General features: G+C 50.5%; 2 protein-coding genes across 2 annotated transcripts in view; both read right to left on the bottom strand.

Moving 5' to 3' along the window:
* IL2RB (interleukin 2 receptor subunit beta) overlaps positions 1 to 13,015 on the bottom strand; it is a 35,455-nt gene that overhangs the window by 21,457 nt on the left and 983 nt on the right. The gene's annotated exons all lie outside the window — the stretch shown is intronic.
* Positions 5,344 to 11,019, bottom strand: C1QTNF6 (C1q and TNF related 6). Its single transcript, XM_027680315.1, has 3 exons — positions 10,846 to 11,019; positions 9,708 to 9,945; positions 5,344 to 8,326 (listed from the first exon to the last, which is right to left on the bottom strand). The coding sequence occupies exons 2-3, from the start codon at positions 9,937 to 9,939 to the stop codon at positions 7,779 to 7,781; spliced, it is 780 nt and encodes a 259-aa protein (XP_027536116.1). The 5' UTR covers positions 9,940 to 9,945; positions 10,846 to 11,019; the 3' UTR covers positions 5,344 to 7,778.

The following is a 13,015-nucleotide window of genomic DNA, read 5'->3' as shown; positions in this document are numbered from 1 at the left end:
GGGTGTCACTTTCCCCCTCTTCTGTTCCTGACTGACATGCATGGGCAGAAGGTGAATCTCCTTTTGAGTATCACCATTCCCTGCTGATCCAGTACCTCACACCTAAGAGGTAGGAAATGGCACAGAGCATTGAAGAAGTTGATAATTTCATCCTCCCTCTCCCTGCAGCTCCAAAGAGCAATTGCAGCCATCATGGGGGTGGGAAGGCTATTTTAGGCAGGTTGCTGCACCCCACAGTTGGGAGCAGACTGTGGGGAAGGTCCATGGAGGCACTGCCCTCTGCTTGCACCTGTGCACACATTTGTGCACACAAACACATACACACAGTTGGGACAAGTGAGGAAGCACAGAGGGCATCAAGCACTTGGCTCCACTCAAATGCTTACCCTGGAAACTGGCCAAGGACAATATGTGTCTGCAGGCAGCAGGGTCCTTTCCCTTAGCCATGGTCTCAGATGAGACTTAATTCTAATAGGAAACATGCACTGTTGCTTCTATGTTTCAAGGATGAGGGTGTCACTACATTTCCCCAGTGCTGACCTTCTCTGCACTCCAAGAGAAAGGATCCCCCTCTTTCTTCCTACTCTCCCAACCCTCTTTGCAGGCAGTAGGTTCCTTCATTAGAGATGCTCAGTGTCCAGAGGGAAAGCTGCTGATGAAAAGGACTGGTCAGGGCTTTTCTCCCTGCCGTCTTGGAAATTATACTGGCAGCCTGGTGCAGTCTCTCTCCCTCCTCCCCTCCTCCCCTGCCTCAGCCCCCGTGATGGGGGAGGGAAGAGCGTGGGTGGTGGAAGGAGTTGTGGTCCCCAGATGTGTGAATTGTTGCTGAGTAGAAATAACGCGCCACGGACAAACAGAGCAGCCCAGCTGAGAGCCATCGCTTTTGGCTTGCATCACTGACCTTTTCCTTTCACCCTTCTCAGTCCTCACCTGACCCTCCCCCTGCTTCCCCTGCACTTTGCACTCCGAGAGCTCTCTGCACAGTGCTTTGAAATGGTGAGGAGAGCTGGCACAAGAATGTAAGGGGGGGAGGGAGTAAAATAAAAAAAAGCTCTGCAGCAAAGAGAAAGCTATGCATTGATCCTCTCTCCATTTTCTCAGGGCTCAGGTTGCCATCCTGCAGGACAAGAGAGTTGTGGTCTGAGCCAATGCACCACTGTCCCTGTCTGGTCTAGCTATTGAAATGAAGGCACAGCTGTTCTGCCTCCACAACTGGCACGTTTGGTATGAGGGAGGAGAAGCAAGCCTGTCTGAGGGTCAGGGGAGTGCTTCAGTCTCTGGTGTATCACAAACAAATGGAATTACAAAAAAACATTTTAAAGCCTTGAAGGACCAAGACTGAAAATGTGGTACGGCTGTAAAAACCTGCATAAGTATTTTTGAGTCAAACAATGCCACCAGCATACCACACAGAGAGAAAGTGGGAGTTGGGGAAAAGCGAGGGCTTGGGAGGTGTTTTGGACCGTGTGTGGAATGGTAATCCTGTGGGCCCTAAAGATCTGCTGAATTGCTGGCTGTGACTGAAGGTGACAGGACTTGGTTGCCTGGGACATGTGATCTAGTGATCTGCCCCACTCCACTACTTCAGAGGAAGAACTGAGGACATGTGAGTCAAAAAAAAAAGTGTCTGTAGGAGTGAATGTGAGAATGCCATGAGCCCAGGAAAGCATGTGTGGGGCAAACAAGAGAATGCAGTGATCATCAGGCACCTCACAGAAGATGCTTGGCCCAGGTGTTGCTCTAGGACATCATTGTGTCAAACACCTGAAAGGTGGTCAGGGCTTCAGAGCAGGGGACCAGAACAGGGAAAATGAAGCCTGGAGGATGAAGGTTAGTTTGATAGGAGACCTATTGTCCTCCTTCCTCTAACATGGACCTTTCCTTCCTCTGGCTACTTTGAAGCCACAAAGTGGACACATCTCCCCCCTCAGAGGTGCACTGCAGTTCACACTGTCTGGGTTCCCCAGTCATGGAGGCACCTCAGCAGCTCTGAGACTGATGCAGGTCAGCCCTCAGTTCTCCATCCTCACCCACACTGGCATGGGTGCAAGTATTTTAGAATGAATCAAGAAAGAACCCATCCTCCTGCCTCCCACTCACCCAGGGCTGGATTTCCAGCCACCCCAGGTGGATGGGGAGTTCCCTACTCCTTAGCTTCTCCAAGCCAAGAGCTCTCCATCCTTCTTCTTTCCATTTTAACTGTGGCAAACCGAGGGTGGGACAGGTGTGAGACTTTGCAATAATTCCCAAGTCATTTGTGAGTTAAGGGACACAAACTCAAGAGATGGAACAGTCTGTGGATTGAGAAACTGTCAGAAGCCTTTGATTTAAACCTTCTGCCCTGGCACGCAACTGTGGTATAACTGCAGGTCGAGAGATCACAGAAAGTTTGTGGGTGAAGGATAAAGCATATCACTAGGTGAGGGAGTTGTGCTTGTACCAAAGAGGCCTGGAGCCTCAGCCCCCCTCTGCCCACCTCCCGATAGCATCTTCAGAGCGAGCCAGGCTTGCAAAGGGCAACAGTTTCCGTCGGCAGGAAGGTGAGAGATGTCCATCTGGGGTTGGTATGTGTGTATACATGTGTGGGTGTCATAGCAGAGTGTGCACTGAGCTGGCCTCTGAAGCCTGGCATGGCTAGACAAAGGCCTGTTTTCTCACTGTGGTCAGAGAAGGGCCCTGCCACACAAGGCAGTGGAACATTTGCTGTCAGCTGTGCAGCTGTGCTGCATCACCCATGCAGCAGGGTCCACTTCCTGCCCTATGGCATCTCCCAGCCAGCAGTGGGAAAGTGAGTTTGAGAAAAAGGAGGTCTGGGGCAGGTTGAACACACCACTGGCATCTGGCTTCAATGTGCCAGATGGAAGGAGGCAGTGGCTCTGCTTGTGGCACTGGGTGATGCTGGTTGGGGTGTTGCATCACCCCTTCTCCCTCCCTGGACTCTGGGAGATAAACAAGGCTGAGTTTTAAGTGAAGCAGGTTGTCTAGGTGGTTTGGGAGAGGAGGAGGGACACCAGGCTGAGGCAGAGGGGAAACCTGCTATGATACAGTGTGGCAGCCCCCTGAATAGTGCACTGATGTGGGGCAAATCTTGCACCATAGCTGGCAGCTGGTGCAAGGCCTGAGGGGCTGCCAGAGATGCTTCCCATGACTGCACTTCCTATGCTGTGTCCCTGCTCTCCGTGGTGCTTTGTGTGCAGGCACATTCACCTGTGCCCATCTGAGTGCCCCCAGCAGGGTCAAATATCTCCTTTTATATTCCTTTTCTTGCCCTGCTTCCCTTTTCCCACAGCTATCACAGGGCAAGGAGCTATTCAACTTTTCCTGAGTTTTCCCTGGCATGTGCTTTCTTCCTGAGACAGCACCATATACTGCCCTTCACCTCCTCTCTCCCACTCCCCTCCTTTTATACCTGCATGACCACAAACCTGCAGGAAGCCCGTTTAAAGGGCCAGGCCTGTGGTAGATACCTTGAACAAGCCTGAGATGCAGCCACAGAGCCCCTTGCAGCAGAGCTTGGACCAGTCTTTCAGGGGAAAAGAGAGGCACAGCTACAGAGGTAGCGCACATCCCAGGGCACAGTTGCTTTGCCCAGGAGAGAGATACTAGCTGTCACCAACCCCTGAATCACATTCCCCAGGGCAGCTCCGTTGCACGGAAAAGAACACATACTTGTGGTGAATGAAGTGGATGGAGATTTTGTGGCCTTCAGGGCATGGGTGCACTCACTGGCAGGGCAGCAGGGCTGGTCTGACCCAGTCTAGACCTTGTTCCTTGTACAGCATTACAGGGTCCATCTTGCCTGAGCTGAGCCTGACCTACAGTTCTGACTCCCCAGGCAGGCATCCGTGGTGTGATGGGTGGCACCAGCTACAGACTCTGCCTGCCACCAGGCATCTAAGCCCCAATGGATTTGGTTGAAGAGACTCTTCAGGTGGCAAGCTGCAGGACTGAATCACAAAAAACTTTTCTTGAAGGTCTGGCTACACATTTCCGGTCCCCCCTCCTCTCTCACTCCTCACCTTTTGTAAGCGTGACAAAATCACCTCCAATCTAACATCATCTCAGCTCAAGGGGCCAGGAACATGCACAAACACAACCACTGCACTTCCTGAGGACACGTTTCTATCTGCTTCCTCAGAAATAAATAAAAAATGGGAAGAAGGCTGGGTTCTGACATGAGAGAGTATTGCATTTGCTAGGATATACTTAGCCCTAACTTTGGGCCTGACACAGGACCAAAGATGCCTGTAAGGATGCATATGATTATGTTTTCCACCCCTTGCCAAATGAAGTGTCTGGTACACATCAAACCACAGGAGAAGCTATGTAAAGACAAATTAAACTCTAAACAGAATGGCCTATATGGGCACCTTGTCGTATTTTCATGTCTATTCTTCCATCTCAGCAGGAGACCTCTCAGTCCAAAGATGATAAAGAAAATCCCATGTACCTCTTTGACTTGCATTGAGACCTCCAAAAGGCATCTCCCTGTCCTTAGGATTCTAATCCTTCTAGATCGTCCACTCAAGCTTCCAAGACTCCACTCCCTGCTCATGTCTCCCCTTTTCCCCCAACTTTACGGGCAATTACCACTTGCTTTTCCACCTCTGACCTGAACCTCAAGCCTTTCTCATCACACACAGGACTTCCAAATATGCATGTCCAGCTTAACTCTGGAAACCCTACTCACCCCAGTGTTAGGAAGCACAAGTGTTCAATCAACAGTTTAATGTCCCTCTTATGTCTGTACTTTCTGGCCTTTACCTCTTGGCAGAGACAAAAGAAATGCCACAGGGAAAACAGAAAACACACATGCTTACTAAGTACTTGATAGAAGGATGTGCTAAAAATTTCACAAGATAAAGGGTCTGATCTCCCTTAAGAGAACTCCCACAGTAGCCCAGCCTTCTTCAATATAATTAAGTACTTGAAGCCTACTCCTATAACCCATTGTATTGTCTTGGGTTTTTTTGTAATTTCCAAAGACTCCTTCTTTGAATTTGCTTAAAGTTTTCCCAGAAAAGAGGAGAGGGTTGTCATAATTAGGAGTGTTCAAGCAGTAAATATCTTCAAGGTAATGGTTCTTCAAAAAGGAAACAGACACAAGACTGCCAAGGATTACCCAGGGAAGTTTCAGAGCCGAGTTAGACTTTGTACCTGTCTCTTTAGACTTAGTACCTGCCTCTTTTGGGTCCACATCTTTTCCATCACACTATTCAGCAATAACCAGTGCTAGAAGGAATGGGTTAGGAGAGAAAAACAGATTTAAATGCAAAACAACCAAGGAAAAAAGTTTAATACCACTGAAAAAATATATATACAAAAGTTCTTGTAGTTTTTTTGGTTTTGTAATATAAAGCACCATTAATTCCAGAGTACATCACAACTCAGCCTACTACACCTTCCAGAAAGCACCCGATACTCCTGAAATCTGATTTAGCACCAAGGGAATGCTGTCTTATTTAGCACCAAGAAGCCTGTTAAACACACCCTTTGGTCCCCCTGCCCTCCTCTCTCATGTGCATCAGGCACCATCTGGCTGCTCATGGGTAGCACATGAGACCTGTTACCAGCATTTAATCACCAAATAGAAAAAGGAGGAAGAATGAAGTTTGTTTCTGGAGATATTCAGTGTTAGAGAGACTTTCTTCGCTTCAGGGAGGCATGGGGCTCAATACACCGTAAAGAGACAATATCTCATTTGCAGCCTGTTGGGGAAGAGAGAAAGAAATTTGGTCCTGAGCGTCATTGCCAGCACGCTGCTTCCTCTGTGCTGTCTGAAATCCTCCTCTGAGCAATTTCACACACTTGACCTGCTAAGGGAGGGGAAGAAACTCACAGTCTCCTTTAGTTCCCATGATCCCATCATCAATGTTTCCCTGTGAAAAAAACAGGTTTGCCTCAGAGAAACCTTGTTTTTACACCCATTGCCTCATTGACAGTGGTGGGTAGGATCCAGAGCAGAAAGTTCCTGAAACTCGTTACAGTCTGTACAGCTTCCTTAGCAAAGAAAGGAGGGTAAGTAAACAGGATAAGAGAGAAAATGTCCTGCAATTTTCTCAAGTTCAATTTTAACATTTAGCCTGGGTCCCTGTTGCTTTGCCATCTCCAGCTGAGTGTACCAGACCTAGACCTGTATAATGATGCATATCTCCTATGGGAGAGCTCTGGTAGTCCCAGGTGCTATAGGCAAAGATCGTGGCTAATCAAGAGACTGTAGAAGCTAGGTAAGTCAGAAGATTTCATTATCAGTGATGGGCAGAAGAGAAATACAGTTTCTCCTGCTTGTCCTGCCCTGATACTCAAAAAAGAGACAACTCTTGGGAGTTTATGGAAGCATTACAACATGTGGAAGTAGGTTTCCTAAAGCACTGAGCCAGCCTCACCTGCTCCCGACAAGACTGTAGCATACCCCACAGAGGGATGCAAGTGAGAGCAGTGTGAGACCAGTATAAATAGTAATAGAAAACCCTACCACTGACATTCCTTTCTCACTGCGACATCTCCAACCTGACAAGAAGAGCGAGGCTTTGTTTTAGTCACATGCTTTTCTAAGTTGCTCTGATGAGATTGCCAGAAAAGGGCACAGAGCATAAGGCAGGGAAACTTTTAACCCTGGGGTGAGGTGCTGTAGTCACCTCTATCTCTTTTCCATCACAGAGGCAAAGAGGTGGCAGCCTGTCCAGGTTTGGAACTGACTTAACTGCAATTGCCCCTCCAGCCTCAAGCTCAGATCCTGAAACAGCAGTCCTTGAATACCACTGTGGGAGAACCACCTTCAGGAGGACAATGAAATGGCACCTCTGCTGAAGAAGAGAGTAGATTCGAGTTCACTATCTGAACTAGCTTTCCACAGCTGGGGAGCCAAGACCGAGTAGCACACCAGGGGAGGTGTGGGAGGGAAGTTTTCGAGGGTTGTCTCTCTCTCTCTCTCCCTCTCTCTCTCTTTCTCTCTCCTTCTTTACTTGTGATCTGTAGTGGTAACGGAATGGTGGGCTCTACTGATTCAACAGCAGATGCGCATGAAGGGTCTGGCCAAGTGTCTGGCCCTTTATCTCTTCAAAGAGCTAGAGCTGGCACAGAGGAGGACAATCCCACCGGGCCTAGATTTGACAGCCAACTCGGACTCTGTGACACAGAAGGGTGTCTAAGGATAGCCAGCGACAAACTTCAGAAGGCCAACAGTTCCCTTTTTGGAAAGACACTATCCTCTCTTACCAGTCCTACGACTTTCTTGTGCTACAGGAGACCATCAGACCCCAGTCTGCTCTCCGGACTACAGGTGTAAGAGGTGACATTAAGACCATGTTTCAGGCTGCAAAACTGGTATGTCTAGGTGGGAAAGAGAGGAGACAAGATGTACATGGGCAGTGGGGACTTTCTAGCCCTTTCTACAGGAGTCCTTTGTGAATGAAGCCCCAAAGAGGGACACATCCCCAGGAGCAGCATTTTAGCTTTCTTCTTGCTCTAGGACTCCAAATTCCAGAGGCAGCTTGCTGGCAGATTGGGAAGAAGCCAATAACCTAAGCTGGTTTAGGAGGTGAGGCGTGAGAGATGGCAGTGTCACGATGTAAGTGGACAGACACAAGTCTGGTTACAAGAGGGCATGAGGTGGGAGCTGGTGTGGCAAGTTTCACACTCAGTGCCTGAGACTTGACAGGCCCATTTCCAAGTGATTTGCAGTGTTTGTGGGCAGTAAAGAGAGAGAGAGAGAGAGAGAGAGAGAGAGAGAGGAAGAAGAAAAAGGCCAAAGAGGCCCCAAGGAAGAGGAGAGGCAGTTATTCAAGGCTAGGCTTGACCAAGTACCCACTAAAGGTGATGTACACATCAACATCATCACTGTAAATGGCATTCTCCCGCTCCCGCTTGTAGAGCCTCACCCAGATCTCATCATTTTCCTGAAGCTCTAGCATGAGACTCTGGCTTTGCATGATGCTGCGGTCACTGGGTTGGGCATACAAGATGACTGCCTCCTCTTCATTGTGCATGATGTGCATGTAGGTCTCCTTGAAGTTCCAGGTGTGGACATTGAGGCTGAAATAGTAAAGTCCACCTACTGAGCAGTAGAATTTGCCATTGAACATGTCAAAGTGGCTGTAGAGGTTGACAAAGACGGTGTCGAAGATCAGGACCTGGAAGCCCTCACTGCTGTGCAGAGCTTTCTTGCGACCGACGGAGAATGCAGCGTACTGATGCTTGCAGGGGTCTCCCGCTGTGCCCATCTGTCCTTTACTGCCTTTCTGGCCCTGGGCACCCCGCTCACCTCGTGGTCCTTCTTTGCCCCATTTCCCTGGCATTCCAGGCTCTCCCCGGTCTCCTTTCTCTCCTACAAGAGGAAGCAGAGGACACAATTCCTGTGTGATACCAGAAGGAGATGTGGAAGTGGTGGTGAGAAAGCCTAATGAGGAGGCAGAGAATTGCACAAGAATGGGGCAATGCCAGAAGAAGGAACACTCCTGAGAGTCATGATATCATTACTCTTCATGGGAAAGCAGCTAGCAGAGCTCTGGGTGTGACTGGAGTCTCTTCTCTTATGAGTCTCCTGCCCATCAAAGTGATATGGCCCTGCTGGAGGCACCAGGACCTGTCCCTAGGAGACTTCAGCCTGAGAGGGAGCTCAGCAGTGCAAAATACTACTGGGGCTCTTGACCTCTTCTTCCTCCCCCACACTCCTTTACCGCCATCACAGATCCTATCCTCATACCCACCTCTCCTATGATCTAATTATCCACGTAAGATGCACACTGTACTTTCTGTAGGCTGGAGAAGGAAAAGAAATGCTAACCCCTGTGGGGAAATATGACTAGAGAGGGACAATGAGGTGGGTCAGAGGGAAAAGACCCAAGCTGGACTAGGCAGATGGAGCAGTGCAAGTTAGAGGGCTGGTACTTTGACAATATTGGCATGCTTAGGGCATCCTATATAATTAATATTGCAGCTCTACCCTGGGGTGTGTGCACTGCCTGTCACACACTTTGCCAGGCATCAATACAGAGAGAGATCAGCACCAGAATGTACTTTGTGTACGAGAGAAGAGATAGGGGTCAGAACAGCCCCCAGCACAAGTGACAGCATCCCAAATTTGTGTCTTGTTGTTTTCCTTCTCTCCCTCCCCTGCATGGTATTGCAGGTTCTGCTACAACACCCCACTCTAGGCCTCTATCTGCCCCGCACACCCTTCTGAATGTTGACGGATTGCAGCTATTTCCAGGCTGGGCAGTTAACCCAGAGGAACCACAGAGCTACAAGGAGTGAGTGGAGCAGCATCCAGCTGGGAACAGGCTTTTGCCCGCAGCAAAGGCTAAAAGGGGAGCCCTGAAGGGAGGAGCTGATCTAAAATAGAGAGCCTTTTCCCGTTAGCCAAGCCAGCCACAGCAGAGTGGAATGAGCTGGGGGTCACTGCCAGTTTAGCCTGGAGGTGCTTGCAAATAACTGCTGCCTCCCTTTGCCCTCCTCCATGTGACCCATGGATCTGGAGAAGGTTTCCCCACAACCTTTCTGAGTGAGGGATATGCATTGATTTCCTTCCCCCCAGACTACTCCTCATAACAGCACAAAACATCTAAACCCTGGGCACATATCCTCAAGGATGGCACCTGGCAGCCTGTTAGCATAACCAGCATGCCAGCAATCCTGCTGTCACCTCCAGTGCAGTGCTCTCAGCCCTGAGCAGGCCTTGGCATCCTGAGGCCAAAATGGGCACTTACCCTTCAGTATGGTGATGTTGATATAGGGACGGACCTCTGGCATTGGGTAGGGAAAGTGGTGGTGGCTGGGAGGGAGCGGTCGGGCATCTGTGGAAGAGTCCAGTGGGTCACAACAGCGCTTGCAAGCACCAGGGGCTGGTTCTTTGAGATTGGGTTCATCAGTGGGCGCCCCAAACACAACAAGAGGGAGAAGAAGGAAGGTCAGGGATGTGCGCAGGTAAATTATGTCCATGGTAACCTAGGAAGATATGAGGAAGTGCCAGAGTGAGGTATAGGAAGGGGAGGACACAAGGGATGGAACAGAGGTTACCGCAAAACATCTTTCTGTGGTTGGAGCCGGGGGTGGGATGAAATAGCATTGTCCTGTGGAGGGAGTTTACATGCTTGTAGTGCCTGGATGTTCAAGGCTGCAATCTGAGCAGAAACCACATGACCCAAGAGGATGCCCCACGCCCTTCTGCCCAGGCCAGTGGAGATTAGGTGCTGACCCTGGAAGAAGACTTGATGCTGACTAGGCAAACCATTGGAGCCACTAAAAGATTCAGTCCCCAGGCTGGGATAGAGGAAGGAGACATAGAATCATGAAATCATTAAGGTCGAAAAAGACCTCTGATATTATTTAGTCCAACCTCAACAGTCTTTTAGCAAAAGCATGCTGTGATAGGCTGCTGAATCTGCAGGAAGGGCTGTAAAAAATTCTCCAACCCTCCAGTCACTGCACATCAACTCTTTACGGGAACCTAACCCAACAACACCCATGTCCCAGAGTCTGACCCACATCTCTTGGCAGAGGTCTCTTCTCCTGTGGGCTGGGAACTTAACTTCAGCCTCTCCTTTTTCCCACTCAATCCCACCCCTTCCCGTGCCTCAGCCCCCTCCCACCAATGTCCAGGGGATTCTCAGGCAAAGCCCAGCACCTTTCCAAGGGGACAGTTGGCTCCCCGAGTGCAGCCTTTGCAGGCAGACCAGAGGCGAGAGCTGCTTTGTTGCCGAGAGTGAAGGACGTGGAGCAGGGAGCAGGCAGCTTGCACAGAAGTATGCTTACGAAAGACAGACACGCCAACAAGCTGAGAAAGCCCCTGCCCCAGCCTGTGCCCCCCATCCCGCTGCCTGCCCCCGGCGCAGCGCGGCAGCTCACCCCGGGGGCCGAGGGCTCCCCTCTCCGCTTTCCGGCCCCTGCTCGCCGGCTCCCCTCCGCCTGCGGGGCCGGCCCCCGGGCCCATGGCTTTAAGGAAGCCGGCTCTTGGCACAGGCACTGCTCAGCGCTGGCTGGGTGCGCAATCCGGGCTTGGACCGGCTCCCTCCCCTCTCCTCTCCCTCCTTCTCCCTCCCTGGCTTTGGGCGCTCTCCATCGCAAACCGGCTTGGGTTTCGGCGCCTTTTAACTCTTTCCTAGGTAGTGCCTTTTCCTTGTACGTGTTGTTGGGTTGGTTTCTTTTCCTCTGCCTTTTTGCTTCCAACCAGCACAGCCCTGCTCAGCAAAATGCAGGCAACGTAGATTTGCACCCTGTGCAAAGGGTGGGCAGGCAGCAGGGCAGTGTCCCACCTTAAGCATGTCAGGATGGGTAAGTTGAGGTGCATCCATGCAAGAGACAGACTGTCCTTCAGGCAGGAGGCTACAGGACCCTGCCTTCGCTCCTGTGCACTAGTCCCTTGTCCCATGTATTAGCCCTTCACTTGGCTGGCCATGCTCTCTCCCCAGCTGTGCCTTTCCCACTCCTAGTCCGCAAACTTCATCTTTCATTCTCTCCCACATTTTTTTTTCTGCACGTCACTGTGGCCTCTTGCCCCAGGCATGATATTTGTAGCAGACGCATCTGCCAGCTGGGAGAGGCATCAGTATTTTCCCTCTCTGGTCATCCCCTCTGGCTGGGCAGAGCCCCAAGCCTTGCACTCCTGCTCGTGTCATCCCCTGGTCATGTCCCCTGCTTAGGTCCTGGGCTGAGCATTTTTGATGGGAGGGGTGTGCCTGACCTGAAGCATAGCCTGACTGCTGGGAGCTCCCTGCCAGCAAATCTAGGGATCTGGAAGCAAACCCTGGATGTGACCTTTGCCCCCAGCCCGGCGCTGAGCTGACAAGCTTGTGTTGTTGGGGTAAGCACGATGTGGCTGCACCAGAACTTGGGAATGAAGGGCATTTTGGAGGACAGAATAGTGCAGGGTGGAAGAGATAGGAGACTTTTCTCATGCTGCAGAATCTGTTAGGAAGAGAATTTGAGGATTCTACGCTACAGTAAAACTGATCTGTGAATTTATACCCCCTGTGTATGTGTGTGTGTGTGTACATATGTATCTTTGGGAGGCAGAAGGAAGGATGGACAATAGCTCTCTTCTGCAGGGACCAGAAGTGCCAAGTCAGCACTGTGCCTCCCACAATTTCCAAGAGAAGCTGGAGAAGGCTCCAAGGTTTCTGAGGGGGAAAGGGTTTTGCGTGTGTCTACGTGTGCTTGGACTTTTTTTTCCTGTTTCCTTTCTCCCATTTGTTTGGTTTGGGAATGGGAGGCCCTGCTTCCCAGAGAGTGGCTGGCGTTTGGCAGGACCCCAGCACCACTGGAGAAGCAAGCGGAAAACTCTGGGAAAATATGTGCTGTGAGCTAGGGGGGGAAGGGAGGAAGGGGGGCTGGGAGGCCTGGAGATATTCTCAGGCTGCCTGTCAGCCTGGAGCTCAATGAACATGGAGTGAACATGCCTCCCAGCCAGGGCAAGAAGAGGACCGATAAATTCACTCTAGCATTGACATGCAATGAAACCCACTGCAAGTTGCCCACATTTTCCTGTGCCTCAGTTTTCCCTTTTGGGAAATGAGAGGGGGAAACGTTAGGTCAATACGTCTTGCTAATGGAGCCTTGCCAGCTGACAGAAGTGGGGGTTTGTGATCAGTTGTGTTGTCTTCTCCTGACTGCTGCTGGTGGGGATTTTGGCAGCTGGCAGTACTATTAAAGACAAATAAATTTTCTGGGGTGCATGAAAACTCAGAGACTGACACTGAAGACAGTTCCTCTCTGTCCCAAAAAAGCTGCTGCAGCCCCTTACTTTCTCAGGTTTTCCTGCCTGGTTTATTTCCAAACATGACATTACCCATTTTTGCAGTTCTTGGCCCTGTGCCTGGCCTCCTCCACCTTTCCAAGGGGAACAGGTAGCAGGGAGTCCATTGTCCTCATTTCCGTCCCACATTTCTATCTGCATTCCTGAGTTGCTCACAGCCAAGCAGCTGTTCTTCATGGGGGACCTCATCAGCTGGGGTCTTTGCCTGTGCCTCATCAGACTGCAAGAACAGCTCACAGTGGGCAGTAAACAGGACTTTGTATC

Source organism: Neopelma chrysocephalum, unplaced genomic scaffold (genome assembly GCF_003984885.1).
Source record: "Neopelma chrysocephalum unplaced genomic scaffold, ASM398488v2 Primary Assembly neopelma1_59, whole genome shotgun sequence".
In the NCBI taxonomy this organism is placed as follows: domain Eukaryota; kingdom Metazoa; phylum Chordata; class Aves; order Passeriformes; family Pipridae; genus Neopelma; species Neopelma chrysocephalum.
The sequence above is the reverse complement of the archived record's forward strand: the minus strand, read 5'-3'. Positions and strand labels throughout refer to the sequence as shown.

What these genes read in the sequence shown, in the direction of transcription:
- C1QTNF6 (XM_027680315.1), bottom strand. Translation starts at nt 9,939, where the DNA reads ATGGACATAATTTACCTGCGCACATCCCTGACCTTCCTTCTTCTCCCT. An exon ending in CAACATCACCATACTGAAGG is followed by an intron (nt 8,327 to 9,707) that starts GTAAGTGCCCAT and finishes TTCCTCTTGTAG; the next exon opens with GAGAGAAAGGAGACCGGGGA.